The 25,276-nt window shown below is 53.3% G+C and overlaps 5 protein-coding genes across 9 annotated transcripts in view; 2 read left to right on the forward strand and 3 right to left on the reverse strand.

Annotated features, from left to right (window-relative positions):
• Window positions 1-9,463, forward strand: part of SGF29 (SAGA complex associated factor 29) — a 28,650-nt gene extending 19,187 nt beyond the window's left edge. Inside the window, exons 4-11 of the mRNA XM_025048418.1 lie at window positions 7-63; window positions 982-1,054; window positions 6,624-6,688; window positions 7,661-7,790; window positions 7,861-8,007; window positions 8,148-8,183; window positions 8,288-8,450; window positions 9,260-9,463. Of these exons, the coding sequence (XP_024904186.1) occupies window positions 7-63; window positions 982-1,054; window positions 6,624-6,688; window positions 7,661-7,790; window positions 7,861-8,007; window positions 8,148-8,183; window positions 8,288-8,450; window positions 9,260-9,376 (788 nt within the window). The 3' untranslated portion in view covers window positions 9,377-9,463. The remainder of the gene's footprint in view (window positions 1-6; window positions 64-981; window positions 1,055-6,623; window positions 6,689-7,660; window positions 7,791-7,860; window positions 8,008-8,147; window positions 8,184-8,287; window positions 8,451-9,259) is intronic.
• Window positions 9,464-9,621: 158 nt separating this feature from the next.
• LOC102889411 (sulfotransferase 1A1) lies at window positions 9,622-13,567 on the reverse strand. Its single transcript, XM_006914078.3, has 8 exons — window positions 12,745-13,567; window positions 11,878-12,053; window positions 11,649-11,774; window positions 11,479-11,576; window positions 10,814-10,940; window positions 10,618-10,712; window positions 9,956-10,136; window positions 9,622-9,824 (listed from the first exon to the last, which is right to left on the reverse strand). Exons 2-8 carry the CDS (start codon window positions 12,023-12,025, stop codon window positions 9,712-9,714), a joined length of 888 nt encoding a protein of 295 aa, XP_006914140.1. The 5' UTR covers window positions 12,026-12,053; window positions 12,745-13,567; the 3' UTR covers window positions 9,622-9,711.
• A 135-nt stretch (window positions 13,568-13,702) lies between these two features.
• On the reverse strand, window positions 13,703-16,850 carry SLX1A (SLX1 homolog A, structure-specific endonuclease subunit). 2 transcript variants are annotated; one of them, XM_006914080.3, is made up of 6 exons: window positions 16,633-16,850; window positions 16,085-16,136; window positions 15,646-15,972; window positions 14,157-14,284; window positions 13,907-13,994; window positions 13,703-13,833 (listed from the first exon to the last, which is right to left on the reverse strand). In XM_006914080.3, exons 1-6 carry the CDS (start codon window positions 16,818-16,820, stop codon window positions 13,804-13,806), a joined length of 813 nt encoding a protein of 270 aa, XP_006914142.1. In that variant the 5' UTR covers window positions 16,821-16,850; the 3' UTR covers window positions 13,703-13,803. The 2 variants fall into 2 exon arrangements, with proteins under 2 accessions (XP_006914142.1, XP_024904029.1); XM_025048261.1 differs by lacking the exons at window positions 13,703-13,833; window positions 13,907-13,994; window positions 14,157-14,284 and adding an exon at window positions 14,293-15,070.
• BOLA2B (bolA family member 2B) lies at window positions 16,654-17,975 on the forward strand. Of its 2 annotated transcripts, XM_025048262.1 has the most exons (4): window positions 16,654-16,769; window positions 17,071-17,348; window positions 17,434-17,531; window positions 17,833-17,975. In XM_025048262.1, exons 2-4 carry the CDS (start codon window positions 17,286-17,288, stop codon window positions 17,930-17,932), a joined length of 261 nt encoding a protein of 86 aa, XP_024904030.1. In that variant the 5' UTR covers window positions 16,654-16,769; window positions 17,071-17,285; the 3' UTR covers window positions 17,933-17,975. The 2 variants fall into 2 exon arrangements, with proteins under 2 accessions (XP_024904030.1, XP_015446565.1); XM_015591079.2 differs by lacking the exon at window positions 16,654-16,769 and having other exon boundaries at window positions 16,856-17,348.
• Window positions 17,976-20,082: 2,107 nt separating this feature from the next.
• CORO1A (coronin 1A) overlaps window positions 20,083-25,276 on the reverse strand; it is a 5,939-nt gene continuing 745 nt past the window's right edge. The window contains exons 2-12 of one of the 3 annotated variants that reach the window (XM_006914082.2): window positions 24,474-24,612; window positions 23,822-24,020; window positions 22,478-22,600; window positions 22,250-22,379; window positions 21,979-22,163; window positions 21,699-21,818; window positions 21,370-21,474; window positions 21,123-21,268; window positions 20,949-21,006; window positions 20,621-20,836; window positions 20,083-20,306 (exon numbers count right to left, since the gene is read on the reverse strand). In XM_006914082.2, the coding sequence (XP_006914144.1) occupies window positions 20,202-20,306; window positions 20,621-20,836; window positions 20,949-21,006; window positions 21,123-21,268; window positions 21,370-21,474; window positions 21,699-21,818; window positions 21,979-22,163; window positions 22,250-22,379; window positions 22,478-22,600; window positions 23,822-24,020; window positions 24,474-24,475 (1,389 nt within the window). In that variant the 5' untranslated portion in view covers window positions 24,476-24,612 and the 3' untranslated portion in view covers window positions 20,083-20,201. The other 2 variants (XM_015591235.1, XM_006914083.3) reach the window with 2 other exon arrangements.

The raw sequence follows: 25,276 nt of genomic DNA on the forward strand, positions 1-25,276 counted from the left end.
GCGGAGTAAACAACTTAGTGAACATCCAGAAGACCCACGAGCGGATGCAGACAGAGAACAAGAGTGAGTAGCTGGGCTCAGGAGAGAAAGCGGGTGAGAAGGGGGTGTGGGCCAAGACTGGGAACATGGCTGCTGCTGTTTTCAAAAGAGACTTTTGCATATATCTGCATAGTCCAACATGAGCTGCTTCTTAGGCCAGAGAAACAGTTTTCCCTTCGGCTGGGTGACCTAAGGTGACCTAGGAGACATAACAGACTGCCTAGCACTGAGGAAGCTTAAAATCCACCCAACTCTGGGGACTGGAAACCCAGTAAAACTGAGGCTGCATCTAGGGACATGCCTTAGAGCACACAAGCTGCCCAGTTAGCTTGTGTGTTCTAGAGCTTCCCTCCTGTTGTTCCTGCATGTGCCCGAGGCCCACAGATAGGCTACTGGGCTTGTGCGTCCCAACTCTGAGTAGCTTTGAGAGTGTTTTCTGTTTTCTCATGTGCTGAGAAATATTTTCTGCATGTTTCATGCTATGGCAAAGGTAAGAAAGTCTTCTCTTAGATGTAGTGATAGCATTTGTACCATATGAAAATGAGAACTTGTTGTATGTGGGGTTCAAGTGCCTCAGGAAGTACTTCTGAGGTACTAAAGCTGATAGGGATTGGTAGGCAGTCAGGCAGAGAGGGACAGAGTGTGCAGAGGCCACGGAGGAGGCCCTGCAGTGCATGTGCGTTTGTTGAAAAAGAACTAGTCTTACATGGCTGGGGAAGGGGAGGGCAGGAACGTAGGGGACTTTATCCTGGAGGCCATAGGGAGCCAATGAAGATATAAAAGCAGGAGAGAAACCCTTGGCTGCCAAGTGTAGAGTAGCCTGAGTGAGAGTCCATGGCCTCTCTGCCTCCCAGGGTCTGATTCCGGTGTACTGGAAGCAGCGCCACATTACTGCCAGTTGCCCCTCATGCATACCTCTTTCTTCCTGTGCTTACTCTGCAGTCTCTCCCTATTACCGGACTAAGCTGCGTGGACTCTATACAACAGCCAAAGCAGACGCAGAGGCCGAGTGCAAGTAAGTACCGTGCCACGGGCCTGCATCGCCTCCCCTTCCTCCCCCAGGCACTGGGCTGCCGGGGCCTACAGACCACAGCTCCCACCTGCCTTTCCTGCCACAGATGAGAAGTTCCCACTCCCCAGCCTCTCCCTCGGGGCCCACCTTCCCTAGAACTCATTTCTGTGTCCTTCCCTAGTCCCTATTTTGTAGATGGTAGCAAGGGCAGGAGTCAGATCCCAGTGCCACCATTTACTAGGTACATGACCTCGGATAGTCACTTCAGCTAAGACTCAATTGCTCCATCATTAAAAGAGGGATAATAACTACCTAGAGAATTGTCAACATAAAATGAGATAATGCATATAAAGTTCCTAAGACCAGTGTTTTTCAAACTCTTTGCCCATAACACCCTTTAGGAAATACATTCTCTATTCTGGACTAATAATAATAATATCAATAACAACAAAAACTCTTTGTAAGCTTACTGTACGACAGGTACTATTCCAAGGACTTTATATACATATTTAATACTCAGAGCAGCCCTAAAATGGGGGTTATCCCCTTCTAACAGATGAGGAAACTGATATTCCAGGGGGTTACATCATCTGCCAAAAGTCACACAACTAGTTAATGGGAGCCCCCAATTGTAAACCCAAAGTCTGTACTCTTTAGTAGCTGCCAGAATGGTGCAATGATGCCTTTCTACGGCACACACATTTATTTTCTATGTACATGATCGCAGAATCGGAACAAGAAGTACAGTTTTTACTGTCGCTATGTATAGTCTGTTTTATTTATTTTTTTAAATGCTGATTGTTACCCAGGAAATTAATTTCATGACTCACTAACAAGTCACAGCCTACAGTTTATGTAACACGGCCTTGCACGTGTGGGTGATGTGGGGGTGACAGCGGTGTGCTGGAGTCGGCACCGTATGCATCACTGATGGCTCCAGGGCTCTCCCTGTCCTCCCATCTGGCTCTTCACAGGCTCTTTCCTATGTTCATGTTCCCGTATTTTCTTTGCCTGTGGCAGACCTATGCTGGTGCTTACCCTGCGTCTGATGCTGGGCAGCCTCCATATAGAGACACAAGGATAGTGAGGATCCTGCCTTCAAAGACAGTCCAAAAAGGAGAGAGACCCTAAAAAAATATTTACAGGACAGTATAGTTGGTGGGCCCACAGAGGTGGGGTTCACTGTGCCTGGGGATCTGGGATGGCCTCAGGGAGGAGGAGAGGCTTGATAGGGATTGGTAGGCAGTAAGGCCGCGCGGAAAGAGGGTGCAGAAGTCATGAGGGGGGACCTGCAGGGCATGTGCGTTTGTTGAAGAACTTCAGCAAACTGGGGAAGGGAAGGGCAGGAATGTGGAGGACCTCTGGTTCCTGGACTTTATCCTGGAGGCCAGAGGGAGCCCATGAAGATCCAAAAGCAGGAGAGAAACTCTTGGCTGCCAAGTGTAGAGTAGCCTGAGTGAGACTGAAGGCTCGTTAGGAGATGAGACAGCAGATGCTGATGGAGCTGAGCCGAGACATTGGCTGTGGGGATGGAGAAGCAAGAGTGAGCTTAAGGGCAGTTTCTGATCAAATTGGGGAGCAGTCGGGAGTGGAGAACTTGAAGATTCCAAGGTTTTTAGCTTGGACAAAGGGATTTGATGGGGTTCCCTGTGCCAGGTTGGGGAGCAGAACAAAAGTGTGGGGCTGACTTGGAAGGAGACAGTGAATTTTGATCGGACGTGTTGCCTTCTTAGTTCTCCAGCCCACCCCTCCCCACCCATATCTTCTCCCTGATTTGCAGATTTCTCTCATCTGGCCATAGTTGGACCCTTTCCCTAAGTTTGGCTTGCATAAGTCAGAGTAACTCATGCTCATTTGAGAATAAAAGGCAAACTGTCCCTTCCCAGCTGACAAAGTGAGGTGACAGCTTCTGAAACCAGTATTGTGTGGGCTCTTCTCTGGCATCGATTTACTTAGAGTTAAGCTTGTTCCATAACTGCAAGTCCCAGCTTCTTGCAATTCTGCTGCCATTTCACTTTCGCAGACTGTCAAACGTGCTTCCATTCGTTTGCTAAACCCTGAGTGAGGCCTCCTCACTCGTGCTGGGCGTAGGAGATCAAGTGAAGTAATGAAGACACCAACCTTGCCTGCAGGGAGCTCCGAGGCTGGAGGAGAACACACGTTACCATGCTTTCCTATAGCACTGATCCAGGTGCTATGACATGCGTCAGCTCACCTCCTAAGTAGATGAATTAAGACCCTCTGGAAACAGAAGAGATGCCAAGAGCCCGCTTCAGGAACTAGCCCCAGTTCTGAGAAGTGTTGCTGTTCTTACTGCCCTGTGCGTTGCAGCTGCCTCCTCACTGGTCTTCTTCCTCCTGCTTTGCGGAAAATGGAAAGGAACTCCTCATCTTCATCTTCATCTAACAATCATCTCTTTCTTAAAAAGGCTTTGAAGTGGCACATTGGCAGCAGGAGTCACAGGGAAACAAGATCAAAGGCCTCACTTTCCATATTCCAGTAGAGGATGGGTAGCCATTCCCAGGTGGGAACAAGTTATTTTCTAACATTAGTTCAAAAGGCATTTTTCAAGATTCAGCTGTATAAGGGCACAGTGAACAGAATAAAGAATGGTGTCCTCAGTGACACTTTGGCCGCAGATGGTGTATAATTTAATAGCCTCGGTCACTCAGAGTTCCAGCTAGGGACGTTAGTTTAAGGAGTGGTTAAGCCATTTCAGGCAGAGGTACAGTTTAGCTTTCCAAGGGCTGAATGAATCACCGGCTAAGAGCCTGGAGGAGAGAATGAATGCCTGTCTTAGTGCCTGAACCATCTTTCTGAGCCAGGCACTGGGGCCTGGACAGCAGACCACTTACTGGTGGGCACCTGCGACATGGATGTTTTTCCATGTTGCTGACCAGAAGCAGCACTCTAGTCTTGGCACATCACAGGATGTGTCAGCTCCTTCCTCACCCCTGGCACAGACCACTTAAGAGCTGGACAAAGGAGCCATGTACCTGAGAAGCTAACATCTCTTACGTTTGTCCTGTTGCAGTACCTCCCCCACCGCAGCCGGCGCTGAGGCGTGCTGAGAAGCCTTCTCTAGGTGGGCGGAGGAGAGGGCAGCTCCCGCCAGCCCCACCTGTACAGCATCCCTGGCTTAGCTGCTTTCTGTGTAGCTCTTCAAGCACATTATTTTTTATCTTTTGTCTTTTTAAAAGGTCACCCTAATCAAATAATTACACTGGGAATTTGTATGTAGCCCACACTATTTCAGTCCCTCACTAATGGTCAGCAGGAGGTACTGAGGTTGCCGGGAAGGAGGTTAGGGCTCAGGGCTCTCGGCTGCATCCAACAGACTGTCAGCCAGAAAGAAGCCCTTCCTCAGCAGTCATAGGTGAAGCGGACCTCTTGAGGTGACACCATTCCTTTGGTTTGCTGCCAGGTTAGCTGGCCGACTATCAGAATGTAGGGAACTATGCTTTGCCTGGGATGGAGATGACCTGAAGCTTTTATGGTTCTGAGATGGAGAAATTTCAGTCCCGAAAACTGCTTTTTAAACAGAAAATGATCTCACAACATTGTTTCCTCAAATCTCTGCAGTGGAACTGCAGTAACTTTAGGAAAGAGAATATTACATTCTTCTCCTAGAGACTCATAATGCAATTTAAAGTATTAAAGGCTCTGCTAAGGTCTGCAACATTAATTTAATTCAGTATTTCAGAAACCTGCCTGGTGGTGGAATATGTTTCCACACTGGTTCTCAGTCTGGCTGTACCCAGAGGTTTTGATTTGATTGGGGTGGAGCTCAGACACTGATATTGATTTAACTTTCTATTTTTATATAATTTCAGACTTAGAGAAATGGAATATTTTACTACATCTGCTTCAGCAGTCTTTATATATTTTTTTTCTGAACTGTTTGTTGCAAACATGATACCCTTTGACCTCTAAATACATCAGTCAATATTTCCTAAAAACAAGAATGTTCTTATATAACCATGGTACATTTCTAAAAACCTGAAAGCTAACACTGAAATAAAACTGTCAGCCAATCTACAGATCTTATCCAAATTTTATTTCTGTCCACTAATGTTAATTGTAGCAAAAGAAAACTTTCCTAGCATAGATCATCACCATTGCATTTAGTTCGTGTTTCTTTAGTCTCTTTCAGTCTGGAACAGTTCTCAGTCTGTCTTTACTTTCATGACCTTGACACTTTGAAGATCAGAGGACAGTGATTTTACAGAATGTCCCTCAGTGTGGGTTTGTCAGATGTTTCCTCGCAATTAGATTCAGATTTTATACTTTTGGCAGTAATAGCACAGAAGTGATGTTGTCCTCGGTGTATCATATTAGAAGGCACAAGACGCGTTAAGGTGATCTCTTCCAGGTTTCTCCCGTGACAAGGTACTGCCAATTTCCATTATGTAATTATTAAGTATCTTACGGGAGATACTTTGAGACTATGTAAATGTCCTGTAAAACTCCCCAAGGGATTCTGATGTCCAACCCCGGCGAGAACCACTGCATTACTATCTCACGGAATACTCCTTAGGAAATGCTGCATAAAACTATGTCCTCCAGACAGGCCCAGCAGCGATGATCAGACTTTCAGAGTTCCCTTTGGCCTCCTGGTATTTACTCCTCTGCTTTCCTCAATGCCTGATTGCCCCTTGTCCCAGTGCTCACAAGCCTGTGGTGGCTCTGGGTGAGTCCTCCCTGTCCTATACCAGCCATGCTAAACTGTGGTTCTCTGAGTGTATTGGGCAAGGTGTTCACCCCTCCCTGCTTTGGTTTGCCCAGTTCCCTCTGCCAAGGCTGCTCCCTACCCTGTCTTCTGGCCTCTGCCTGATGAACCCCACAGGTCACATTCTCTGGGACACCTTCTACGACACTGCATTGTGCTATGGTCTCCTACTGAATGAAGGCCTTCAGAACCACTTGGGTGTTTACCGAAGATGCACTAGAGGAATAGCCTGGAGAATGGCCCAAAAAAGCACAAGGCGTCTCCTGCTTATTGCGGTTGAAGTATTCTTTGGGGATGATTCTTCAAGGTCTGGGATGAAGAAGCCTTCTTCTGACAAAGATTTGTGTTCGCTTCTGCCAGGTTGCCCCAGCCGATCTGGAACCCCCATAAACTAATTTCAAAGGTTCCTGGGGCTACAGCCTTTCAGGGATGAGTTCCCTTCATCCCCAGTCCTGCTGAGTCAGCAACTCCCCAGCGTCCTCTTACATGTCCCACCTTGAGCAGACCCCAAGTGTTTCTTCTATCTACTGAATCTCAAGAGGTGGCCAGAGGCTGCCCGCAGTCAGTGACATTTCTTTGGGATTTGTCAGATGCACTCAGGCAAAGGCCGTTCTCTCCGCTTTGCTTTCTTCTCTAGGATCCTCTGAGGCTTTTTAGCCTGCTGTTTCCTGTTGTCTTGTCAGGATTTTTTTTGCCTGTAAGATTAAAAACCACCTACATAGGGTTTATAGTTTTTGGCAGGAGGGTTGGTCTGAATTACTACCCAGCCTGCCATAACCAGAAGAGGAAGTCTGTGCTTTGTGTTTAATCCAGATCTCCTCTTTACCTTCTCCCCGCCCTCAGCATCCTCCGGAAAGCCCTAGATAAGATTGCAGAAATCAAATCGCTGTTGGAAGAGAGGCGAATTGGTGAGTTAGAGACAAGTTAGTTCTGTGTTCCTTGACCAGGCGGAGCGAGGGTTTCTGAGAGCAGTAGTCACATCTTCTGTCAGGGGAGCCTGGAACCTCAGCCTGGTGTGATCGGTCCAGGGACTTCTGACAGAAAAGCACACTGGGCAGCCTGGGACTGGGAAGGGAGTGGAAGTCATTCCATTCCAGAGGCAGGATCTCTGTGTTCTCCCTCTGCAGACCAGGTTTCTCCCCCTCCTCTGCTCCCTGGGGCTGTCACCATCCTCCTTTCTACCCCTCTCTCTCCATTTCTTGCTGTGGTATGAACCTGGCTGTTTTTCGAGAGCCACACTGTGGCTATCTTGAAGCCAGCCTTTCAGATGGCGCTTACATAGGGCGCTGCTTTCAGAACTCTCCAGACCGCCTTGGCTTTCTCACCTTTCGCCCTTTCAGTGAACCCAAGGTGGACAGACTCCTTGCCCATAAAAAAAAGTCACACTGCCATCTGGGTTTGAAGTGGACTGGGGGCATTGATCCATGCCAGAGGAAGTGAGGGCTCTTTCCACATTTGATAGTTCTTTAACTTTTCGTTGAATTATAACATATTAATGGAAAAGTACACATAAGTATACATACAGCTCATTAAAATTTTTGCTAACTGAACAAATGGATGTAACCAGCACCAGCATCCAGATCAAGAAACAACACGACCAGCACCTCAGAATTCCCCATCTTGCCCTTTCTCGTTCCGCCCTCCCCACCCCCCGCCAAGGGTATGCAGTAAACTGCTCTCTCACTAGACCGTTAGTGTAGCCTGGTCGTTTCTTTTTCCACAGGCATCTAGTGGAAGGGACAGGGATCACATATGGGCCCTTGGTGCTAACTTGGGAGGTGGAGCTGAGCTCCTCTGACAGCTCAATGCAGGCATGCTGGGGGGGGCCGGGGGCAGACACCCTGTCCCTGGTGCCTCAGGGGCTCACTTTCTTCCCACAGCGGCAAAGATTGCAGGCCTGTACAATGACTCGGAGCCCCCTCGGAAGACCATGCGGAGGGGGGTGCTGATGACTCTGCTGCAGCAGTCAGCCATGACCCTGCCCCTGTGGATCGGGAAGCCTGGTGACAAGTGAGGGCAGGCCCAGGGAGGGAGAGCTGGCAAGTGTGGGGCTGGGACTAACACTCTACTCTACCCTCAGGCCCCCCCCACTCTGCGGGGCCATTCCAGCCTCTGGGGACTATGTGGCCAAACCTGGAGATAAAGTGGCTGCCCGGGTGAAGGCCGTGGATGGGGATGAGCAGTGGATCCTGGCTGAGGTGGTCAGTTACAGCCATGCCACCAACAAGTGAGTGGACACCCAGCCCTCTGGGGACGGGGACAGCATGTAAAGAGCAGGCTATTTGGGCTACTTCCCAACCCTCCTCCTCGGTCCCCGACGTGTGCTGCGCACCTCCCTGCATCCACTGTTCTTTTGTTCGCCCGCAGGTATGAGGTAGATGACATTGATGAAGAAGGCAAAGAGTGAGTGTGCTGGCCAGGGAGGGACAAGGGAAGCCTGGGGGACAGTCACGCTGCTGGCAAGGAGCCCCCTACCTGGCCATGGGTTGACCTAAGTGCCCCTCCAGGAGACACACCCTGAGCCGGCGGCGAATCATCCCCCTGCCCCAGTGGAAAGCCAACCCTGAGACGGACCCCGAAGCCTTATTCCAGAAGGAGCAGCTCGTGCTAGCCCTGTATCCCCAGACCACCTGCTTCTACCGTGCCCTGATCCACACGCCCCCACAAAGGGTAAGGCAGCCTCCACGGGAGTGACCGTCCATGACTCCAGCACCAGGTTGACCAGAAAGGTCATGGGATCATCTTCCTACTTCCTTCTCCTCTTGTCCACATCTCACAGCCTCTGTGAGCTGGGAGAGTCCTGTGAGCTGCCGTCTCTCTTCTGCTTGGTCTTCCCTGTAACTCCCCTCCAGCCCTGTCCTCGAGGCAGTGCCAGCCGACCTTCTTCTTTCCGACCTGCAGAGCCTTAGTGAGACCTGAGTGGCTTGGACCTGCTGTGTCTGTCCTCTAGCCTGACCTCATTTTTGCATTGAGATGGGAAGCATGAGCCCCAGTACGGAAAGCACCGTGCCCAGGGGCCATCTTCCAGCCCCCAGCCCTTGCACCACTGCCCTTTCCTTGCCCGAGGCTGTTTTTCCTCCATGCTTGTGACATTGCTGGCACCCTGATCACCCATCACCGATGGCAGTTTAAAGCCTATTCTCCCCGCTTCCTCCAGGACCCCTGTGTGCTGCCCCCCCGGGTTGTCCTTGATCCACTTAACATAGGGTCCCTGAAAGGCACCAGACCCTTCAGTTATAGCCCGCCTGTGTAGGCAGCAAGTCCCCTTTTCCCTGTCCTTCATCCCCCGCCCTTGGCCCTTTGTTGCTGAGAAGAGTTCTCTAGTATAAGGGACTGGGTTCAAACATTTACACTTCTTGAGTGAAGATGAGGACAGGTAAGGCTTGGAGCCCACACACCAGAGGTTCCTATCAGTCTAGGCTTGGGGGTCCTTGCTTGGGGGTTTCTGACCAGCCCCTCTTGTCTGCCATCTGCTGCAGCCCCAGGATGACTATTCGGTCCTGTTCGAAGACACATCCTATGCAGATGGTTACTCTCCTCCCCTCAATGTGGCCCAGAGGTATGTGGTGGCTTGTAAGGAACCCAAGAAAAAATGAAGCAAGCTGGCAGACTCAATCTCCCAGCACCTTCAAGGGGGAGCACAACAAACAATTGTGTCATCAAATAAATATTCTTCCCCTTTGCCCATGTCTCCTGGGTTTTACTTTTCCAGACTCTTCTTCCCACTCCCCATATAGGGCAAGTTGGGGGAACGGGAGGCCGCAGTGGGGGGTGGCCTCATTTAGTCCCGGTAGGCATTTACTCTTTTTAGCTCAGGTTTGCTCTTTGCTTCCAACAGAGGTTCTCCATGCAACACAAATCATATTTTATTCCTGAGGCCGTGATCAGGCTGGTTTCACACCACTCTCTTTGGAGTGATTTCAGTGAACACTCATAGTTCTGAGCGGAAGTTGAGGTTGCTGCCTGCCATCTTCTCAGCATAGTCAGCATCAAAGCGCTCATTCTGGGCCACAGTAAAGAGGGTTTTCCAGTCTCCCGTGATTCCTAGGGAGGTGGGGAGGGAAGGAAGGGGGCTGAGGTCCTGGTTGCAGGGGAGGCCCCAAGTGGCTCAGGGTCAGCTCTAGCTACAGCTCCCATAGTCACCTCCCCATATGCCCATCCTGCTAGACACTCACCTTTCCTCATAAAGGCGGAAATGTTCTGGTCCATGAGATTCAAGGGTATGTCGCTGTAGTTGGTCATGGTATTCTTCTTCATTTCTTCGAACGACGTGTGCTGCACAATGAGATCCACTGTCTCCTCCGGCAGGGAGCATCCCACAAACTTCAGAATCTTCTGAATCTCCCTTTTGGGGTTCTGGAGCAGCAGAGGGGCTCTTCAGTGGAGCTTTGGATTGCTCATTGAGCAGACAAAAAGGGAGGCCTCTCTCTAACCTCTTGTCCAATCCAACCCTGCTCCTTGACTCTGGTACTCTATCCCTGGGCAAAATTAATTGCCTTCTGCCCTGTGATCTATTAAAAAGCTGTGTCTGTTTCCTTTATGGGTGAGAGCAGAGAGAGTCCTCCATCATAACTGTGGCCCCACTAGCAATAAATAGATGATCAATGACTGCCCGTGATGCTGACTTGGATGTTAAGAGATGAGACTGTACAGAGTGCTGTTGCTGAGGTGGCACCACAGCTCTGTGTTTGCGGCAGGGAAGGCGGGGTGGAGGGTCTAGGAGGACTAGTATGGGGCTGTCATAGGGGAGGGAGGCTCAGAGAGCCTTGACAAGTCCCTGCAAAGTTCCTGCCTCCCCATGTGCAAGACAGAGCGAAGTGGTGCCAGGAGGTCTCACCTCCTTAATGTTCTCATAGAAAAGGTAGAGAACAGGGTGGGTGCGACTCAGCTCCCACCACTCCTTCACGTGCTGGTACCAGGATCCATAGGTCACTAGGGAAAGGATAAAAGGGCACAGACACGGAGGTTGTTATTAGTTTTAGCTAGCTACCCCTCAGCTCTACGCACTTCCCTTTCTCCAGAGCCAGGTCTACCTTCCCCAGCCATGAACTTCTCCAGGAAGCTGTCCCAGGTGCCAGGGTCAGGGTTCAACTTGGCCATGCGGTAGAAATGGTAACAGGAGACAGCCACATCCTTTGCGTTGCGGGCAACATAGACCACCTAGAGAAGCAGAAGACACCCCCCCCCACACACACACACACATCCTTGGCACCATCATCACACAGCACGCCAGGCACCAGACATTCTTCCAAGTGCTAGGCATCCACCCTTCACAGCATCCCTGCAAAGGAGGTTCTCTTGATTTGGCCAAGAAGGAAACAGGCTTAGAGACTGACTTGCTCAAGTTCCCATGGTATGTGTGTGACTGAGCTGGGATGTGAACCTGCTCTGATGCCAAGGTCCCAGGAACTGTATTTTATACTAATCCAATCCCCTCAATGCCACTACACCCAGATTTGAAACAAGGCATGCAGAGTTCTCACCAGCCTCCTCCACCACGGGCCTGCGAGCACCCAGACTCTGCACAGAGGAGTCTCACTTTCACTGGCCCTCTGACCCCACCAGAGCATGAGGTTAATGACCTCTTCCTCTTTAAAATAAGACCAGGCTCAAAGAAGTAAGGAGACCTTCCCAGAAGTTAGAGCCAAAGCTGGGATGGCCCCAGCAATCTCCTTCCTTGGCTCCCTCTGCCACTTACCTTGATCTTCTGATCCAGCAGAGTCTGGGGGAGCAGGGCCAGGGGCAAGTGTGTCTTGATGAGCCGTGGGACTGGTGTATTTTTCAGAACCTCAACACCTAAGTCATGGGAGCTGGAGCCCAGGTCCTACCTCTCTCTGCTCCACTTGCCCCCAGCACTCTGGCACATACCTGTGGGATGCCCTGGGACTCTGAACTCAAGGTAAGGTACCCGCGTTAGGATAGGGGCCCTGCAACACTTCTCCAGGTCACCGCCCTGGTAGATCATATCCAGGATCTCGCTCACCCAGGTGGTGCCTGGAGAGGGAAATGGGAGGTGAGCAAGGCTGAGGGCATGCTCCTGCTGGTCCAAGGTGGGAACTGCAGGCCAGGAGAGGTTTGGGTGGCCCTCATCACCTACCAGATTTGGGGTAGGTGCTAATGATCAGGTCATCGGGCCTGAGTTGCAAGCTCTGCAGTGATCCCAATCCCTCTGCAAAGTACTTGATCATAGGGACCCCCTTCACATACTCCAGTGGCAGGCGGGTGGTGTCCTGGATCGGCTCCATGCTGTGGTGTCAGGGGCCAGAGTAGTGCCTACTTAACATCACAACAATGCCATCTGTTGAATTCTTGCTTTAAAATAAGGAAACAGGCTGAAGGAAGTTGGGGAGCTTGTCCACACAGAGCTAGTGAGTCTTGGGGCTGGATTCATGCCAGACCTAATGCTTGTGCAGCTGGGTCGAGACTCTGGCTGCACCTTACCTACAGAGCTTTAAAATATGTTCCCAGGCCATACCCCACACCAATTAAATCACTATCTAGTGGTGGGACCCAGAATCCCAGGAGAGCTTTTTGGAAGCTCTCCAGATTCCAATGTGTACTTGAGAAAACTCCCTCTCTGGAGCCCGCTAGTGTTCTTTCTTTCACTACTGCCTGCAGCAGCTCTGGGTCTGCTCTGGGTGGGCTCCCCGCAGTCCTCCCTGCAAGCTTCCTAGGCCCCTCGCATTTGGAATCCTCCCAAAAGCCAGCTGGGCCTGTGACTCCACTTGCCAGCCACACAGCCAACTGAGCTTGTTTTCAGGGCCAGAGTCAGGTACGTGAATGAGCAAAACTAATGACTCAGCAGAAGACAGAGGGATACAGGACAGGTTTGAGCTGAGATTTCTATGGGGGAAAGGGCAAGGTCTGTTAGAGGCAGGAACAGAGAGATCAAATCGATAGAATAGGGGGTAACAGTGTAGGGCGAGGAAGGTCTGGCCTAGCCTGCCTCCATCCTAGCACTCACCTGAACTCTCTGGGTTGGCCTTGAGACTGCTCCGTGCTGTGGCTTACTCTGAATGCAGTATGGGAAATATAGAACTGCACTTTTAACGGCTATCCCCCAAGAAAGAAAGGGTGGAGTTTCAAGTGGGAGGGCCCTTCTGTGCTACCCAATCCTTAACACCTAACCCGGAATCAAACTTAGACTGACCTGAAAATCCAAGATGTGTTTAGTATGTAGAAAATATATGACTGAAACTAGACAAAAAGGCCCATAGTTTGTTTTTGAGCTATAATTCAGGTTCATGACCCATACTCTAAACTCCAGGCTTGCAGGGCAGGCCAACAGACAGCTTTTTCTAATGAACCCAGTCTAGAGAGGACACAGAGGAGTGGAGGGGAAAGGTGCGACATTCGCCTTCCTGCTGGCTCCAGGCCAGTCTGAAGACACCAAGGATTCCGGTCAGCAGTGGCCCACAGGTCCCCGCAGCCCAGGCATTCCAGGAACTTCTGGCTCAGACCACAAGGCCAGTCCAGAGCAATGTGGGTGGGTAGCGTGATGGGATTTGGGGCAGGGCAGACTCTTTTGGAAGCTGCACAGGATGGGAAAGAGCAAAGACACTGGAGTCTAATAACCCGAGAAATGAGCCCAGCTCCACAGTTCCTGTGGGGCCTCACTCAGGGACAGTGTAAGAACAACCCCCAGAAGACGTTTTGCTTTTCCTGGCCTTGGCCTTTATCTTTTCTATTTGGATTAAAGACCAAAGTCAAGTTGCACTGGAGGTAGGTGAACTCTCAGAACTGTGACCTCAGAGGCAGGGCTGGGGAAAGCTGAGGCAGAGAGGCCTTCAGGCAGAAGAGAGGCTGGTCCATGGTCAGGGCAGTAGACCCTCTCCCCTCCTCTGTTCTTCTCAGGTCCAAGTGACTGGCAGGGCCTCTGCCTCCTAGACACACACACACGCACGCGCGCAAATGCCAGAAGGTACCCTTAATTCAGACTTTTTATTGTACTCAAGTAAAAATTGCCCAGACCTGCAGGGATGGCAAAGAAAAGAAGTGGGTGAAGGGTTGCGTATACTGAAAATCAGGTCTCCAGCATGTCTGTCCAGTGTTCCTGTGGAGACAAGAAGGGTGGTCAAAGGCAGCCCAGGGGACAGTGTAGGGTAGGGGCTAAAGCCACCTCTCACCTCTTCTGATTCCAAGTCCTCCTCTTCTTCCTTGGTGCCCATCTGGCACAGCCAGATCAGGTCTCCCCAGAGCAGTGAGTTCTTACAGCTACCAAGGGATGCAGTTGGTGGGAGATACAGAGTCAGGATCACAAGCCTCCTCCAGGCTAGGTGCTGAGATGAGGACTCAGCTGCCCTGGGCCTGGACTTGGACAACTGGGCACCATCTTCCCAGAGGTAAACCAAGATGGGGTGGGAGCACAGCACTCACCCAGGGCACTGGCCCTCTAGGGGCAGAAGCTGCCCTGGCTCCTCTTGCAAGAACTCCTCTGCCAGGCAGATCACGTGGGCCCTTAGAGGGCAGCCAGGGTGGGGGCAACACAAGGGGCCCTCTTCATCCTGTCAGAGGTGGCAGGTATGTAACAGGGAAAGTGGGGGGTAATGACATAGCTAACACTCATAAAGAATGCCTATGGGCTAGACATCATTCCAAGGGCTTTACGTAAAACAATCCTATGAAACATGTCTACTCTTATTTGCATATTATAGATGAGGAAACTGAGGCACAGAGGGTATAAAATACTTGCCCACAGGCAAGTATTTTCTCTGAGTATTAGCAGTGATTATATAACAGCATGGCCACTGCAGCTAGACCTAGAGTTCCTCATAAGCTAAGTGACCTCAGGCAGGTTGCTTAATCTCTGAATGGCAAGCACACTCATGCGCCACATAACAACATTTAGTCAACAACAAACCACATTTTTGATGAAGGTATATCATATAGTCTAGGTGTATAGATGGCTACACCATCTAGGTTTGTGTAAGTACACTCTGCAATGTTCACACCATATAATAGCCTAAGGATGCATTTCTCAGGACGTATGCCGTCATTAAGCAAGCGTAATTTACTTACATTTCTGAGAGTTCAGAAGTCAGACCCTTCATTTCAGTTAATGTATTAAACTGGCCACCTGCTCTGTACCAGACCCTATTCTACAGGAGTGAACAAGAACTGCCCTTGTGGAGTTTCATGTGGGGGGTGGGAGAGACTAATAATAAGATAAATAAAATATAGTTGACCCTTGAAGAGTTTTGTAATGCGTGGGTCCACTTACATGTGAATTTTTTCCCAATATAGTCAGCCCTCCATATCCTCAGGTTTTGTATCCATGGATTCAACCAACCCTAGATTGAAAATAGTATTTTTGATCCAGGGCTTGGAATCCCCAGATGCAGAGGGCCTACTGTATGCATTATTCTACACCATTTTTTATAAAGGACTAGAGCACCTGAGGCAGTTTGGGGGGAGGGCTGCAGTTCAGTGGAGTAACAAGTTATATAGGTGGATTTTCAACTGCAGGGGGTGGGCGCCCCTAACTCCCATGATGTTCAAGTGTCAACTATACAGTATGTCAAAAAATAATAAGTGTTAAGGCTTTAAAAAAAAAAAATAAATAAGGCAGGGGAAGTATGCAAGACAGCTGCATTTTTGGATAGAGAGTCAAGGAAGACCTCGCAGAAAAAAGGTGATATTTTATCAAGACCGAAGGTCTAGGGAAGAACATTCCAGCGAAAGGCCCTGAACAGAAGCGTACTAGTGTGGAGGAATGGCCACAAGCACTATTATCCCCATTTTACAGATGGAAGCTGAGCGGCCAGAGGGTGTCAGTGGGCTGCCTGGTCCCTCAATAAACAGCTTGATCCTAAGTCGTGTGAACCCTAGACCCGCCCAGACCAGGAGACCAGGTGGAGCATCGCACCTGGAGCGCGCTCGCGCACAGGGAGCAGCAGGCCTCGGCGTCGGGCTCGGTGTCGGCAAAGGTACTGGCGTGGCACCTGGAGGCTGACGATCCGGGAGCCGGAGGCCCGAAGGCCAGTGGGACGTGCGGCGGCGGTGGCGGGCATAGTTCACAGCGAAAGTCCGCGTGCAGCCAGCGCAGAGTGAGCGGGAGGCGCGCCCAAGGCGGCACGCGCAGCATGTGCGCCAGCACTCGCAGGTGGAAAGCGAAGGCTGCCTCGCGGCGCAAACGCGGAGCCACGTGCGCCAAGCGGCGCGAGGCGTGCGGATGCTGCCAGGCCCACTCGAACTAAGGGCAAGAGTGAGGGCTTCAGGGTCGCCCAGCGAAGGGGGCCGCCCGAGGAGAGCCCCAAGCCCCAGCCCATCTTCCCGCCATCCCCCTACCCGGTCTCCTTCCTCACCCGAAGGGCGGCCACCGCGGAAGGGAAGCCGTGCACGATGAGCACCATCTCCCTGGGGAAGAGAGCGAGGGTGTGGCCTGTGATTCCCATCTCTTCCCACCCCGTGTCAAGACGAATCCCCTCATCACTGTTCGCCTCCAGTCTTGCCCAAGAGTGGAGTCCTCACAGCCGGCCTCTAGCCTGGTCCACGAGACCCTGCCCCCTTCATAGAGATCCACTCCCTTGCACCTGCCAATCTCGCGCTCCGCCTCCAGTCACAGGGACCTAACTGCACTCCTCAGTTCCTCTCGCTTCCAAGCTATCTTCCATCTCAGCCTTGTTCACCAACCCCCGGTCGCTGGACCAAGACTAAAACGTCAGGGCTCCGCCTCCCCGTCAGGCTCCTCCCTTGGGATAGGCCCGCCCACGTCACTAGCTACTCGAGGCCTGTTCTTCGGCCCCCATACTGGCCCCGCCCACTGTTACCCAACCAGACACTGGCTGATCCCCCGCCGGGCCCCGCCTCCTCCTTGAAGCCCTCCTCTCTACTGTGACCTGCCCCCTCTTACCAGGGACCCCGCCCGCTGGTCCGCCAAGCGCCACCTTTTTTGCGGCCCCCATTGTGCTGCTGCACCCGACGAGTAGGGTTGACGGTGAACCCCACGTAGACGCGGCCCCGGTTCCGAGGGTTCAGGCAATAGAGCAGGTAGACGCCGAAGAAGCGCCCGGGCCTCGCCCAACCCACCGCGGGGCCCATCGGGATTTGCGGTTTAATTGCTGTAGCCTCTGACCTCGGGGAGGGCTGGGTTGCCAGAACCACAAGATGCTTGTCCAGGAAAAAGCGCTTGGGGGCAATTCCGATAATCTAGAGGCTACAGCAACGCGGGTTCATACACCCTCTCCTTGCTGGAACTAGGGTGTCCAACCCGGCCCACAAAACCCAGGCTGCTGTGCAGGCGGCGGGGACCAATTAGCGTCGGCTCGGGCCAATTCCGTCCCTTATGCAGACTCTGATTGGCTGACTGGATAAGCGCGGAAACCCAGGACGGTTGGAAAGCTGGATTTGCGTGGGGGCGGAAGTGCTGAGTTTACGGACGCATTAGTAAGGGCGGAAGTAGGGTCCTCAGCGGAAGTGGCTCCAGTAAGAGTGGAGGCTGTGTGACCAGGGTCCGAGCCTGGGGTTCAGCCCCCGCTGGACTGCCGCCCCCGCTGGGCTGCAGCCATGGAACTCAGCGCCGAGTACCTCCGGGAGAAGCTGCAGCGGGACCTGGAGGCAGAGCACGTGGTGAGTTGAGGGGCCTGGATACACCCAGCGAGATGAGGGCTCTTGGGGGGAGGTTTGGCACCATCCACACTATTCTGCCCCATAGGAAGTGGAGGATACAACTCCTAACCGTTGTGCGTCCAGTTTCCGAGTCCTAGTGGTGTCGACCAAGTTCGAGGGGAAGCCGCTGCTTCAGAGACACCGGTGAGGCCCGGGAGCACCTTGCTCAGCGCGGTCCCAGCCCCGGGACTACAACCCCGGCCACCCCCCTCAACCTAACTTTCTCACCCCCGCCAATGTGCCCCAGCACCGTCGACCACGACCACAAGGATCCCCACTTTTCCGCCCCGCTTCAAGTATTGAGACTTGGGCCCCCTGCCTCTCTTGTTCCCAGATCCTGGGGACTACAACCTGCGAGACACCTCCGGTCTCCTGGGTTACCCTAGCTTCGGGGACTGTGACTCAGGCCTTGGCCTGCCCTTTCCAAACCCCATCTCTCTCCTAGGCTGGTGAACACATGCTTAGCAGAAGAGCTCCCGCACATCCATGCCTTTGAGCAGAAAACCCTGACCCCAGAACAGTGGGCCCATGAGCGGCAGAAATAAGGAACCGGGACCTGTACAGTCATTAAATTATGAATGAGGGCCAGCTTCTTGGTTGGTGTGTTGCTTGTGGGAGGGCGGAAGGGGCGCCGAGCCTGTCTAGGGCCTGGCTTCTCCCTGCTGCACCACTCTCCATTGTTTTACCTTGGGCAAGTTCATTTCCACACATAAGCCTGTGTCCCCACTTATAAAGTGAAAGTTCAATCCTTAAAGCCTCTTTCAGGGTGGGCCTCATGGGCCTTTTCTCTCATTCTTGGTGGACTCCCTAGAGGTACTGCCACTACCCAACCAAACCACGTATTTATTGACTATTGCTGGGGGTTCCTGCCTTCTGCCGGCCTTCAAGATGCACAGATGAGAAAGTGCTCAGGGTTTCAGGCCAATTCAACAAGCCTTTCCCTCTCTCCAACATCACCCTGATGTCAGAAGCGTGATAGAGGATTCCATACTTCCCCCGCAGGTTCCCCAGCCCTTCACAGCTTCAGATACATGGTACCCCAGCAGAGGTTCCCCAACAGCTGGCATGCTGATATTTTTTGGCCCACTGGAGAAGGTCCAGTGCCCTTTTAGCCCTGGGTTTGATGTAGCCACAGATGCAACCGGGGAGACTAGTTTTCAGGAGTGGAGGTGTGGCCAGAGGATGGGGATAGAGCAGGAAAACAAGGCTGACCTGAGCTGCAAAATTGGGACTGGTGATGCCTCTAGTATCGGCTTAAACACAGGTGCCCCGATTGGTAAGGCCTTGCACAGATGAGGTTCCTGAGGCCCAGCTGGAACCAGGGTCTTTGGGGAGTACGAAATTGCAATTTTCAACTGTCCCACCCATCCTGTTCCCCTGTGTTTTCAAGGCCAGTCTCAGCCCCTAAATTACGTCCACCCATCCATCCCGTCTCCCTCTCTTGCTTCTGTCAGAGGGAGAATGGACTGGTCAAGCTGGAAGTCATGGTGTGATGACAAGTTAACCTTTCTGGGTTCCAGGGATCCTTTCCTGAATATTCAATTCTCCTGGGCCAGGAAGAGAGCTAGTGACTGAGTCTACTCAAAAGGACCCCAGAGGGCCATCCCCATTGTACAGGAAAGGTTCAGAGGAGGAACCTCACCTCTGACAGGCCCAGGCTCTAGATTTTCTGATTCTCTTTACCACACCCTTGATTAGATGCACCCACTGCATTCACAGAGCTGTGATGGTATCCCTACCCATATTATAGATGGGCAACTGAGGCCTGGAAAGAAGTGACTTGTCCAGGGTCACATGGGTTACATAGAGGGTGAGACCCAATTGGGCAGACAGGGATATTCTTACAGCTGCCTCACAGCTCTCTGCCCAGGTGGTTTTCTCTGGTATGCTGAAGAAGGAGGAGGGGCAGCAAATGGGACATTTAGTCCTTTCTGTGGTCCCTGTGCGGTATGAACCAAGTCATGTGGCCATGACACCCATCTCTAATAGTCCTGTGTCCCAGCTCAGGGGGTAACTCGCTAAGTTGGACATCAGAAACTCACATCCAAGTCCCCACTTGATAGGGCCTAACAGATCTATTCAGGTTCCTCTCTCTCAGAGGCCAGCTTGGGGTGGAACCCACAGTAAGGGCTCAAGAGCAGCAGCACTGTGCAGAGAAGGCTCTAAACTAGAAGGGGAGACTGAGAACATGACTTAGAATCTGCCCTTCAGCGAGCACCTTGCCTATTCTGTGCCTCAGTTTCCTCACCTGTAAGCTAGGATTGGGCCGTTACTATGGTTCTAAGTTTTCTCCTTACCTAGGGACCCCTTATTTTGATCTCTGGGGCCTACAGTTTGAAAGATGTCACATAAATGCCCATTGTTTTCCCACAAACAACAGTGTCAGTACAATTGCATGCAACCTGATGTGGTTCACTAGAAAAGGCAGATTTGAAGTAAACATGGAAATTATTGAGGCCCCAGGCTAGGGCCTTGAGTAGCTCAGACCTGCCAGCTGGAAAACGGCAGCCCCTCAACCCATTTCAGTATGGGGTGGCTCTCACCCACCAAGACCTGTTCTATGGTCTATGGCATTCAGAGGCATCCTCAGCTCCTGCTATGGGTCAGTCTCATCAAGGCTACAGAGGAGGAAGCTCGTGGCAGGTCAGTTCAGCAGACCCAGCATTCAGGCGACCAGTCATCAGAGTATGAGAGATACCAGAAAATAAAGCCATTTTATTGTTATTTATCTGCCACTGTGGCCTGACGAGTGGGAATGTGAATGGAACAGAGGGAGGCAATGTGGCAGGCCCCAGCCAAAGGCCCTGGAGTGCTTTACTTGGCCTGGACTGTCTCCTCCAGCCTATCCAAGCGCTTCTGTAGCTCTTGCACCATGGCTTGGAGCTTCTTCATCTCCTCCTCCAGCCGGGATATGGCATCCTGGGGAATCCAGCGCTGCGTTAGGCCTGCCTCCATCTTGGGCTCCTCTTACCCTGGCATCCATTAAGACCCCTCCCAAGAGCCCTAGGGCTTGGGCCTTTATGTCTCAGCCAGCTGCTGCCCAAATTGCTGCAGGCCTATAAACCTGAAACCTGTTTTCTGAGGCCTCAGGATCACCCACTCCCAGCCCCACTGTGAGTTTGGGCTGCCTCAAACACCAGCCTTCTTCCACTGGGCCAACGACCACGTCAGCAGCAGCCCCTGCCCTACCCCATCTTCCCATCCCGATGCCCAGGCTCCCATCCACCTCTCACCGAGCTGGGAGTACCACTGGCCTCTGGTGTTGTCCTCCTACGCCCCGTGTCCAGGCCCCGGTTGACCCTCAGCTCCCGGCTCTTTGGGGGCACATAGCCATCCTTGAGGGATATAAGGAGGGGCCCAGCATCGCGACCCCCCAGCCACTCTTCTGCTGTGAGGGCAGCATCAGGCCCTGCCGTGGGCGGGTACAGGTCCTCCTGGAACAGGTCCGACTGTGGGCGAAGTCAGGGCTGGTTAAGAGAGTATTTAGGCCACACCACCACCCTGCAACTCTGCAAACTCAGTGACTGGCCTGTACCCCAGGGAGGGACATGGGAGCATCACCTTTCTAGGCACTGTCATGGCAATGGGCTCACACCTCCGCTCATGCAGCTTGTAGAATCTGTGGAAACAGGAAGGTGAGCACTGCCCACAGCATAGTTGGGCTGGGACTGAAGGGTCAGCATAGGTCAGTGCTGGCCAAGGAGCATGTTCAGATCAGGGTCAGAGGTCAGTCACCTGGCAATCTCACACTTGTTCACCTCCAGGCCACGTTTGGGCATGTAGCCCATGCCACGCTGGGACTCCTTGGAACTGAACATAGAGAGATAGTGCAGGAATGGGGCCTCGGAAGTGATCTCAAAGTACCGGATAGAGCTGTCACCCTGCAGATGGCGAATGTAAGGGAGGATCAACACCAACAGAGGCCTCTAGCCGAGTCCCTGTGTCCACCTCCCTCCCCTGAGCCCCTGTGCAACTGAGCCACCTTGCCACAGAGGTAGACAATGTTGGTGTCAGGGTCAAAGAAGGGCAGCAGGACGCCACTGCTCGTGTCCAGCTCCTGTAGGGACAGCGGCTCCTCCAGGTGCTTCTGTAGAGACGGGTGGGAGGTGACAATGAACTGGGGCCATGTCAGGCCCTGGGGTGGTGCTCTTCACTGGGAAGTGACCCAGGGTTGAGGGGACCCTCACAGACCAACCAGTGGAAACCCCCATCTTACCGTGGATAAACACGCCCATGGGCACGCAGCCAAGCAGGTGACAGGGCAGAGACTAAGCCTCGCTTTTTGATTTTCTGCTCCATGCCCTCACTCACCATGTCCCACAGCGCCACCTGCCGCTCACTCATGCGGCTGAAGCCCGTGGTCAGGATCTTTCCATCTGACACAAACACGGCACGCACGGGCCGGGTCCCCTCGTGGGGACGGTCCTTCTCCTGGAAGGAAAGGGAGGTGGTCGGTTAGGCATACACCCACACATCGTAAGGGCCAGACCCCAGCCAGAGGCAAGAGAGGGCAGCATCTAGGGGCCAAGTTGGTGGTGGGTAGGAGGGGTGAAGGTCCCGGGGTCAAAGGTCACAGTGCATAGCAACTCACAGCTACAACAGTGCCTTTGCGAGGCTCAATGATGCGCACGTGCTTGTCACGGCAGGAGGTGCAGATGAGGGCACCATCTCGGCTCCAGTCCACGCTGTAGATTGTGTCTGGGTGCACATCTGCGCCCAGCGTCAGCACGGCAGCCCCAGTGCCCACGTCCCATACCAGGATCACGTTGTCACAACCTGGGTGATGCCCCCAGTGTCAGAGGCCCTCAGCCTCCCTGCTCGCTGTCAGGTGACCAGCCCGCCCCTCTTCTCCCCCCAGGCACCTGCACTGAGCAGCACATTCTGGGCTGTGGGGTGCCAGGCCACGATGCCCACGCGCTTGGTGTGGCCCTCCAGGGTGACAACGGGCTCCCTCAGGGGCAGTGTCAGGCCCCCGTCTGGGATCTCCCACACCTGCAGAGAAGGGGTGAGTGAATCATGGGAGCTCCAAATGTCTGATCCTGTCCTGGAGTCCCCTCCTTGCCCCTGTGTCCCCACCACCACTCACTTACCATGACTGTGCAATCCTCGGAGCCACTGGCAATGACATTGTCATTGTGCGGACACCAGGCAATGTCCAGCACGGGAGCTGTGTGGCCACAGACCATTGGCACATTCTTGTCCACACGTCCAGTCTAGAGGGCACAGAAGGGCCTCTGAGGGAGGTGCTTTTGCCTTCCAAACTCAACCCATCCCCCACTCCATGCCCCTTCAGAGAGACACAGAGAGGAAGGATGCAGGATCCCTGGGAGGCAGAGCAGGTCCAGGGTGGGAAGATTTGGTCCTCTGTATGCCTCATGCCAGAGCTTTCAGGGAAACTCAGGAGGGCTGGCCACAGGAAGCACAGATTGGGGGTGCAGGATTGGGCACGAGGGCCGTGCTGGGTCCTGGTTCTGCCGTACTGTCAGACCCTGTCCAAGTTCCTGCCATCTCTATCTCAGTTTCTCATTCGTGCCCTCAGGGCCTGCACCCCCACCGCGGCTTCCCTGAGTGAGGCTTCCATGGCAAACAGGCCAAAGCCCTAGGCCTGGGACAGGTTGGGGTGGGAGGTCAGTTGTGTTGAGATTAGGATTCCCCAGGGAATTTTGTGTGAATGGTGGAGCTGTGGGCACAGGTCCTTCCAAATGGAGAGAGATCGGGGAAGTCTGGCATAACTGGCCCCTAGGTAGGAGCAGAGGTTTGGAAATGGCCACTTCCGGGGACAGCTGCTGCAGAGAGCTTCCTGAGTGAAGAGAGGGCCTAGCTCTCACCCTGACAACCACTTCCTCTTCTTTTTGCTTCCATCGGCCCTTTTAAGGTAACAACTTAGGGCTGATCTCCCCTTCCTGTCTCACCCCCCAAGAGCACAGGACTGTGCTAGGAGTGGGGGTCAACAGACAGCAGGAGGACAGGATCAGAAGGAAGGCAGGGCTGGGGCAGGGGCAAGGGCCTCTTACATCATCCCTATCTATGGGCTGGGGGCCAGAGCTTGCTGGGTTCCCAAAGGCTTGGACAGGCCGAGACCCGGAGTTCCTCCCAACCCTAAGAGTACTGCTGGGCCTGCCCAGACCCCAGCCCTGCCTTCTCTGTGCTCCTGAAAGGAGAAAGCCCTAGCTGAGGCTTGGGGAGACCCTGGGTCTCAGGACTCACTCGCTGTGTGATCATTCTCATGTCATCTCCCCTCTGAGCTTCAGCTTCCATATAAGAGCTGGAGAAAGCTTAAGGCTCATCTGGCCCAGCTCAGTTTTACAGATGCCAACACTGTGGCCTAGGAAGGCTTGCTGACAGTAACCTAATCATGACCCTGAGGGGGACATTGGATGGCCAGAGGCCACCTTAGGTGGAGGAATGCTGCTCCCAGGGCTCCAGAGGCTCACCTTGCCCAGGGGCAGCACCAGGAAGGCCCCTCCCCCACTGGCCTCGCAGATCAGGGCCACGAACTTGGGGTTGACAGCGCAGAAGCCACTGTCCCAGGTTGTCTGTGAGACACGCACATCCTCATAGCACTGGTCGGCCTTGGCCGGCTGTCCAAACACGTGGCGGAACTTGCTGGAGCGAACCACCTGCCGGCTCATCCTGGAGGGGGGGGCACTGGGGTTGAGAGCTTTTCTCCCTTCAGGTCGACTCTGACCTTATGGTGTTCCCAGTCTCCCCCAGACCACCCCTCAGCTTGCTGCTTAACGTCTCAGCTGATGTCTCCAGCATCATAGTCCAGGGCTCCCTGCCCCTCACTCTCTTCTGTAACTGACATCCTGCTCCCCTCACCCGCCTCTTGCCGTCCCCACCCCTCCTCACTCCCAGCTAACCTGCAAGGCCCACCTTCACCATACCCCCTCAGGCCTCCCTTCAGTGCCCTGGGCCTCCACAGCAGGGCCTGGTGTGAGGCAGCACCTAGTGTGATTTGTCAAATGACTGGCTGACAGACACAGCCTTTCTCTTTGAAGGTTCACACTCCAGGGCTTCAGTGCAGACAGTGTGGAGGGGGTTTCTCTCAGTCTCAGTGTTGGACCTCACATCCCTCATACCCACATGGGGAGCTTCCTATAGGCAGGGGCAGGGCTGGCCTCCCTTGCCTCCTGGCACAGGGCTGGACACGCAGAGGGAAGCGGTGCGTGGGCCTGCCCAGGAGGCACATCTTCAGTGGCAGAATGGCTTCCCCAGTAGGTCTCTAGGCACCAGAAAGGGGCAGATGGCTCAGGCGGATGGCTCCAGTTCCGTTTCTCCTCCTCCCCACTCCTCTGCGTCTCGCCTCCACTTAAGCAGGTGCCCTAAGAGCCATCTCCACCCCCACTGGAACTGTACACAGGAAGGGAGAGGCTGGTGCTGACTTCTTTGAGGTCCAGCTAGGTGGAGGGTAAGCAGAGACGAGGGGACTGCCTCTGGCTCCCTAAGCACCAAGATGGGGGCCTGGGGAGCATAAGGGCTATGCCGCCTGCTGGGAGGGCACCCTCGCCAGGGCCTCTACTCCACCTCCCCAGTTTTACCCATTTGCCAGGCCTTATGGCCTGGCCCTTCTCACTGGGGGCTCCAAACCCCCTGGTCCATCCTGTGAGTCTCCAGGAGGCTCCCAGTGAGCAGCATGTGTGACTGTGAGGAGAAACAGTCTGGGGGAAGGGGGTCATTCCCAGGTGAGAAGCTGGGTCTGGGGAGCAGGGAGGCCCAAACTGGAGGTTGGGGGACAGGAAGCCATCGCCCCACCCAGCCTCCTCCCCCACCGCAGGTACCAGGCCCGGAAACCACCAAAAGGGGAACTTGGTCTTTTCTTGTTTTGCTCTGAACCCCTTCCTGTCTCCAAGCTCAGGGCAGCGGCTAGGCTCACCCCACCCTGCCTC

This window comes from Pteropus alecto, unplaced genomic scaffold (assembly GCF_000325575.1).
Source record: "Pteropus alecto unplaced genomic scaffold, ASM32557v1 scaffold44, whole genome shotgun sequence".
NCBI lineage: Eukaryota > Metazoa > Chordata > Mammalia > Chiroptera > Pteropodidae > Pteropus > Pteropus alecto.

Bases quoted from the DNA above. Each gene is read 5' to 3' on its own strand.
- BOLA2B (XM_025048262.1), top strand. From the start codon at position 17,286: ATGGAACTCAGCGCCGAGTACCTCCGGGAGAAGCTGCAGCGGGACCTG. The intron at 17,349-17,433 runs GTGAGTTGAGGG...TCTGCCCCATAG, and splicing joins ACCTGGAGGCAGAGCACGTG to GAAGTGGAGGATACAACTCC. The intron at 17,532-17,832 runs GTGAGGCCCGGG...TCTCTCTCCTAG, and splicing joins CCGCTGCTTCAGAGACACCG to GCTGGTGAACACATGCTTAG.
- SLX1A (XM_006914080.3), bottom strand. From the start codon at position 16,820: ATGGGCCCCGCGGTGGGTTGGGCGAGGCCCGGGCGCTTCTTCGGCGTC. The intron at 13,995-14,156 runs GTGAGTGCTGTG...ATCCCTTGGTAG, and splicing joins CTAGAGGGCCAGTGCCCTGG to CTGTAAGAACTCACTGCTCT. The intron at 13,834-13,906 runs GTGAGAGGTGGC...TTGTCTCCACAG, and splicing joins AGGACTTGGAATCAGAAGAG to GAACACTGGACAGACATGCT.
- LOC102889411 (XM_006914078.3), bottom strand. From the start codon at position 12,025: ATGGAGCCGATCCAGGACACCACCCGCCTGCCACTGGAGTATGTGAAG. The intron at 10,713-10,813 runs GTAGACCTGGCT...TCCTTTCCCTAG, and splicing joins GAAGTTCATGGCTGGGGAAG to TGACCTATGGATCCTGGTAC. The intron at 9,825-9,955 runs GTGAGTGTCTAG...CCACCTCCCTAG, and splicing joins TTCCGCCTTTATGAGGAAAG to GAATCACGGGAGACTGGAAA.